We start from the raw sequence: 7,198 nt of genomic DNA, 5'->3' as shown, positions 1-7,198 counted from the left end.
GATTCTCATCCCATCGCGTCATCCATATAACTTAATAGATACGTCTAAGAAATTAAAAGAAGCATAAAAGAAACCAATATACACATATCTTGTTTCCAAATGGCCCTACCAACCACAATAGGCACAATTCATACATTCTTCCTTTGTAGGCTTATGGTTTGGTTTTGATTCTTAAACGTATCTTTTGTAAAATGTCATCAATATTTTGTTATTCTTAATGTTAATCATTGAGGAATTTGATGACATGAAAACTTACTTTTCATTAACATATTAATATGTAAGCATGACATTGTCATATGTAGACTAAACTAATCAAGTAGTATTTTTAAACAGTAATCAAAAGCACTATAAACTGTGTCATCATGCATGATCTCTCCTTCCTTTTTAGTTTTCATACTAGGCTCCATTTATTTGAACAGAAAACTTCCAATAAACTGATTGAACATGAAAAACATAACCAAGAGAAAGTGCCTAACTTTGTTATACCATAGTTGAGTATGAACCAGATTGCAGAACTAATTCAAAAGATATGCAGTCTTCCAAGAGTATGAAGACTGCCTAAGATGATATATGCTTGCAGAAGTAACAGGTACAAAAGCCAAGTATGATACTTTGTTTCTTTTTGTTTTACTCATTTAACTTTTACACGATCTTTAATATGGACATCAATATGTTTAACTATGTATCTGTGTAAAAAATAAAAAGTTGATATTCTGAAACTCTTGTAATACAACAGAATATGGGACGGATTCTAAAATTTTAAATGAAACCAGAAACTCATATAAATTTCACTACTGCTTGAACAAGCTAGGAGTCGAGAATTCCTAGCAGCAAATATTCAAAACATACATTTTACCTTTTAAACAGGAAGAATAAGAGTCGCCTGCAGATTCTATACAACAAAGATACAATCCTCATATCTTTGACCATAAAAAAACCAATGGAAGCACTTCCGTTGAATTCAACATCACAATTACACTTGAATTGTCCTAGTGAACAAGGCCTCATTGCAGAAGCAATGATAGTCCAGGTTCAGAGAGCATATGGTTGAATGTAAGCGAAAAAGTTCCCAAGTAAAGCTGATCAATCATAATGCAAGAAGCCCTTATCCCCTAAATATGATGCTACTTGCCCAGCCATATCGATTGGTGAAGGGCAGATGCCATCCGCCAATGTCAATTCTATCTGTCAAGAATAAAGACCACATGACTATTAGTATAGAATCATTCATCAAAGCACAGATTTCAGGTTATACTTAGGAGACCAAAACTCAGAACTTAAGGTAAGCTAAACGGCAACAAATTGAACTTAATTCAATGGAAAATAATTGGTGCAATTAGGACATACCTCACAGTTCAATGGTGGCTCATAAGGATCATCTATCCCAGTAAAACCTGCAATTCACGCACTATTCAGTTAAAAAATGGAGGCCTTGAAACTCCAAATGAGGTATGAACATACAGCACAAAAGCGTTCTATTTCAAGTGTGATTCATAAAAATAACAAGAAAAATAATAGAAATGATAACCTTTGATCTTCCCAGCACGCGCAAGTTTATACAGGCCTTTGACATCTCTTTCTTCACAAACTTCCAAGGGCATGTTCATGAAAACCTAAAGATAAATAAACATGTTAGCAGCTCATAATGAGACAAGCATTTGCGCGACAAGTAGATAGTCACGAATATTTGCCTCAATGAAACTTCCAACTGGCAACATTGCACGACAAGCATCACGATCGTTTCTGTAAGGAGATATCAGACTCGCTATACAAATCAAGCCAGCATCTGCAAATAGCTTCCCCACCTCCCCTGCAAGATTAACTCAGAATCAGTAGCAATTATGGTCAGAAAAACCATCCTACTTACAGATTACGTAGAATAGGTTCACATGGATCAAAGTCTGAATCCAAAATATGTGGCATCAATAATAACTTTCAACACAGGTAGTGTTTCTTTTCTCATTTGAGACTGTATCTCTTTAAAATTATATACCTTTCAACACAGGTAATGTTTCTTTTCTCATTTGAGACTGTATCTCTTTAAAATTATATACCTTTTGATGGGAAGAACGTCAAAGTGTGCTATAACGTCTAAAAGTTTGACATAAATAGAAAACTTTGTTGTAGATGATTTGAAGGAAATATTTAGTGGAAAAACATCGAGAGGCAAAAGCAATGACTATTGATATTCTATTTAGTTTTCAAGGAACTTGAGTCCTCCTGCAGCCTGCCATTATCCTTGTTCATTTCTTTAGTCTTAACTTGTTTCCAGTTTCCCACAACCTTTTTTTACCAGCAACATAATCTCAAGAATCAGTAAAATGGTTCAGCTTCAGCCACAGATACAACTATCATTTGATTTTACTACTTATTATTAATAAAAAAAATGAACCAACTCCAGACTGAAACATGAATGATTTGACAAGACATCTAATAGATTAAATCATAAAAGACTTACCAACCCTACGTATGTTTTCAGTACGGTCCTCAGCAGAAAAGCCAAGATTCTTGTTCAAACCATGCCTAAGATTGTCTCCATCAAGAACATAAGATACCTTCCCCCTGGAATGCAATTCTCTACCCAATGAGCAAGCTAGCGTGCTTTTTCCTGCCCTCATACAAGAATAGCAGATAAATCAATTGAATGAAAGCTTTTATAAGCTTTAACTGGAAACAGTTAATATCATTTGCTACAAAACTTCCCTCTTTATAGATACATGGAGTAAGTAGAAACTCCAAAAAGGAATGGTAGGTATTGTCTCTCAAGCCGAGCCATTATATTAGAATTTTAGAGGATTGTAACAGCATTTTTGAAATTAGATTGAAGGAAGCTAGTCAATTCTAAAATCTGTGCACCTTTATTAAATTCGTTTCCATTTCTTGTTCCAATTAGATCATATCAGACTAAACCAAAAGGAACTACACAGTATCATAAAGATCCAGCTTGTAGTTTTGAAAACTCGTTGTCATTAAGACATTAACCACTTTAATTGGGTATTTAGAAGAAAATATAAACATTGTTACGTAAAAAATACATACTGCAACTCTTTTAAAAAGATCCCATGTGTAATTTTATTTTTTTTTAGATAAAAGCAAAAAATAAGGTGATAGCTCAAGTAAGACCAGATCACCAGTCCATATCAGAAAGATTCATATCAAACTAGACTGGACCTTACAAAACTTTAACTATAACACCTTTCTAGGTAAAGAGAACATGGGAAGGCTATTGTGTTTTCCTTGTTTCAAAAACTTCTCCTATTTTTGTTCAAATCAGATCAAGTCACACCAGACAAACCAAACAAGGAAACAATAGAGCACAAAAAATCTTCTTATTTCAGAGAAGTCATTAACAAATTACCATTGTAGCTCAATTTGGTGTGATTACCAAATACAGTGATTTGGTGTGAATTTTAAGCTCAATCTGGACCAGAAACATTCAGAGTTGCCATACCATAAAGTCCATGATTGGCCTTAAAATTCACACCAAATCACCTCATTTTAAGTAAAGAGAATATAATTTAATTGGAATGTTATAAAAGATAAAGAAAAAACTAGTAAACCAATGATTGATCATATTAGAATCAAGCACCAATAAATCTATCTAGGCGTACCTAATAGGCTAAAACTATTGATAGAACAATTACTCAGGCGATCAAAAGTTAAGACTGCAATGTTGAATGTGCAAAAAGAAGGCACTAAGGCAATTCAAGACACCAAATATGTGCCACCAAATTAACCAGAATGAAAGGACGCAAGCGCAAGTAATTAACCTGATCCACTGAGACCAGTTATCCAGACAACACATCCCTTCTGATTAAGTAACTTTTGCCTATCAATATTTCCGACGGCACACTCATGCCAGAAAATATTTGTCGAGTTGCCCACAGTAGACATGAAAAAAAATCAGATATTCCCTGTCAGTATTCAACAGTTTATCCATGGTTAGACATAAAATATATCCATCACATCATTATATAACAATAGAAACTCATTATAAAAGCTCCTAAAACAAGAACAAGAGATAAAATGTGATTAAAATGTTGACATAAAATCAAGAGGTTTTTTATGGCAGAAGTTGGAGATGAATCACAATAACACAAATGCTAATAACCATTGTGGGAATATCATGTAAGACTCCCAAAACTCACATTATTCACTTCCTTCACTCATTAGTTAAGACCAATGTATTGAACAGACTGCAAAAATATACTTCATACAAGAGAAGACCTACGGCCCTAACATATTCGCTTTCGGATACAAGAGGAAGGAGCCCTTAGGAACAATTAGAGTATACAACATGCACAAACATTCAAATTTTTTGAAGAATTCAAAAACACTTCAATCAACATAAATCAAGTTATCATTAGATATAAAACAATGCACAAATCCCCCCCCCCCCACCACCCTCTCTCTGTGACAGTGGCTAACCGATTCCAGTGCCGGTTAGAGACAACTTGGGTCTAGATACCCAGATAAACTAAACTGGGTGAGGAGCTGAGTACATAGCAATGCAGGCCACAAGACTACCATAATGGGTTTCACAAATAATTCTTGATTACAATAATCCTTCTACAACCCAAAATATGAAAATTTATTTTAACAATCAATGAGAATCACCTGTTTCAATTACGAGTACATTATAATTCTTTAAAAATAACAAAAATCTAATCAATACCCATAAATGAAATATAAAGAAAGCAATTAAAATCAATCAATAATCATACAAATCAAGCCAATTAATCCAAAGAATAAAACATTTCAAAGACAAAAAATACACTAGCAACAACTAAAATATAAGCAAATAAACCAAACCATCATCATAAAATCAAAGAAAAGATGCATAAATTTCCAATTACAGAAAGTATTAACAAGTGTATAACAATACAAAGAAAAGTCAATAATTTACCAAATTAAAACTCTGGTAATGTGAAAGAGAGGATCTTGAATGAGAGAGAAGGTGAAGATGAAAAGGGGTATTTTAGAAATTGATGAAAAACTTCATTCATTCAGGTAATGAACGAAATTCGAGGAAGTAATAAATAGAGAGAGAAATGTACGTGGAGTGTGTTTGAATTGAATGCGCCAGACTCTGCGCTCCCTTCTAAATTGACTAATTGAAGGGAAAAAAAAAAACATTGTGAACAAAGTTGCTAATTTCCAATTTTGAACTTTCAATGTTCATTTTTTTAAGCAAAAATTTTATAAATATATGGACAGAGTTTTTCCCCCTTTCACTATGGTCTATGGGTTGTCCAAATACGTGATAACCTAGATTAGGCTCGTCCGATGCACGATTATAACATTATTTTATGATTTTAACAATATTTTTTAGCTTATATGTGTCTAATATGTACATAGTACAAATAATTTAAGAAAAATCAAATAAATTGATAGATTAATAAAGAGTGGAAACCCTAATTCATATAATCTGTATAAAATATACGAAGTAGGAAAAAGAGATAATATTTATAAGAAAACGAAATAGGCGTGCCTTCCTTTAATTTCTCCAATAGAATTTACATAATTAGTCAATTGAAATATAAAATATGTTAGGAAAATGTATAATTAATTTACCATTTTCAATTTTTTGTTTATGTTGAATTAAAACGATGTCATTATTAGTTTTGGTGGGAAATTTTTTTTATAAGAGGTTGACATGTGGAAAATAATGACATCAGCCGTAATTACTTTAGTTATATTTATTGAAGATTTATAGATAGATTGTTTTTGGTTGGAAATATGGTGTTTAAGGCCCTGTTTGATTCACCTTAATTTTGATGAACTGAAATTATTTTTACTGGACTGAACTTATTTTTACTGAACTGAACTTAATTTTACTGAACTTAAATTATTTTTATTGAACTTAAATTATTTTGACTGAACTGAAATTATTTGTATTGATTTTATATTAAAATTCTTCTTTAAGAAAACTGAATTTTACTGAACTGAACTTATTTTTACTAAACTGAAATTATTTTTACTGAACTGAAATTAATTTTACTGAACTGAACTTATTTTCAACTGAAATTATTTTTACTTAATATTATTTTTTAAGGTGAACAGAACAGGGCCTAAATTTGAGTCAAAGAAACTTCACCTAATAAAATTTAAATAATTTAATAATAAATTTGTTCACTTCACTTATTTTTGTTGTAATTATTTTTGTGGAACTTAAATTATTTTTGAAATTAATTGTATTGAACTAAAACTTTTTTTTTTACCGAGAACTAAGACCCCGTTCTCTTCACCTTATTTTTGCTGAACTGAATTTATTTTTACTGAAACAAAATTATATTTGCTGAACTTAAATTATTTTTACTGAACTTAAATTAATTATACTGAACAGAAATTATTTTTGCGAAACTGGAATTATTTTTACTGATTTTCTATAATAATTCTTCTTTAAGAAAACTGAATTTTACTGAACTGAACTTATTTTTAGTGAAATGAAATTATTTTTACTGAACTAAAATTAATTTTACTAAACTGATCTGAACTTATTTTTACTTAAATGAAATTATTTTTACTTAAAATTATTTTTTTGAAGGTAAGAGAATATGACCTAAAATAATTTTTTTATTTCCTATTATATTTTTTCTATGAGGTTACTAATCATTTCAAATAATATGAAACAGAGGTAGTATGTGTTATTAGAAGATACAAGACACTTGGTATGAAAGATAAGAGGTGTTTTATTTTTATACGTACGAGTACTTATTTTTCAATTCGGTTCATTTCAATACAGATGAGCGTAGTTTAGCTTATAAGAACATGATCTAAAGGATAATAATATAGAAATAAAGATAAGATACATATTATTCCATGTTTGTTATGGATAGGGAATAAAATTTATTTCCGTTTCGTAATGTCAGTCCCATATACTGTATTATTTTGAGCGTTTCAAAATGATCTGCTCATAATGAATATGTTCCATTTTTAACTTATTTATTTTGGAATTCATGGTTGTGTTTTTTTTTTTTTTTTTTTGAAAACTTTCATGGTTGTGAATTAATGACATGTCTATAAGTAAGTAATGAAATCTCTACCTTGAATTATGCATTATGAATTATGCTTTCCCAAAATGTAATAAAAAAACTTAATTATGGTAAACTAATTATGAATTATTTTGTACTTTGATGTTATATTCCAAACATTCTTCTTTTCTTATTTTATGTGATTGATTCCACATGGGACTAAG

At 30.8% G+C, this 7,198-nt stretch overlaps 1 protein-coding gene across 1 annotated transcript; it reads right to left on the bottom strand.

The window, feature by feature from the left end:
* Positions 1–752: 752 nt before the first annotated feature.
* On the bottom strand, positions 753–5,155 carry LOC110707528 (adenylyl-sulfate kinase 3-like). Its single transcript, XM_021885549.1, has 7 exons — positions 4,907–5,155; positions 3,771–3,914; positions 2,459–2,608; positions 1,692–1,810; positions 1,529–1,613; positions 1,348–1,394; positions 753–1,185 (listed from the first exon to the last, which is right to left on the bottom strand). Exons 2-7 carry the CDS (start codon positions 3,892–3,894, stop codon positions 1,084–1,086), a joined length of 627 nt encoding a protein of 208 aa, XP_021741241.1. The 5' UTR covers positions 3,895–3,914; positions 4,907–5,155; the 3' UTR covers positions 753–1,083.
* Between the last annotated feature and the right edge of the window lie 2,043 nt (positions 5,156–7,198).

This window comes from Chenopodium quinoa, unplaced genomic scaffold, assembly GCF_001683475.1.
Source record: "Chenopodium quinoa cultivar QQ74 unplaced genomic scaffold, ASM168347v1, whole genome shotgun sequence".
Classification (NCBI taxonomy): Eukaryota; Viridiplantae; Streptophyta; class Magnoliopsida; order Caryophyllales; family Amaranthaceae; genus Chenopodium; species Chenopodium quinoa.
This window is presented reverse-complemented; position numbering and strand designations above follow the sequence as displayed.

Excerpts from the sequence above, each read along its gene's own strand:
- LOC110707528 (XM_021885549.1), bottom strand. The coding sequence starts at position 3,894 with ATGTCTACTGTGGGCAACTCGACAAATATTTTCTGGCATGAGTGTGCC. Across the intron at positions 2,609-3,770 it reads AACTGGTCTCAGTGGATCAG|GAAAAAGCACGCTAGCTTGC; the intron begins GTTAATTACTTG and ends GTATGAGGGCAG. Across the intron at positions 1,811-2,458 it reads TGAAAACATACGTAGGGTTG|GGGAGGTGGGGAAGCTATTT; the intron begins GTAAGTCTTTTA and ends TTAATCTTGCAG.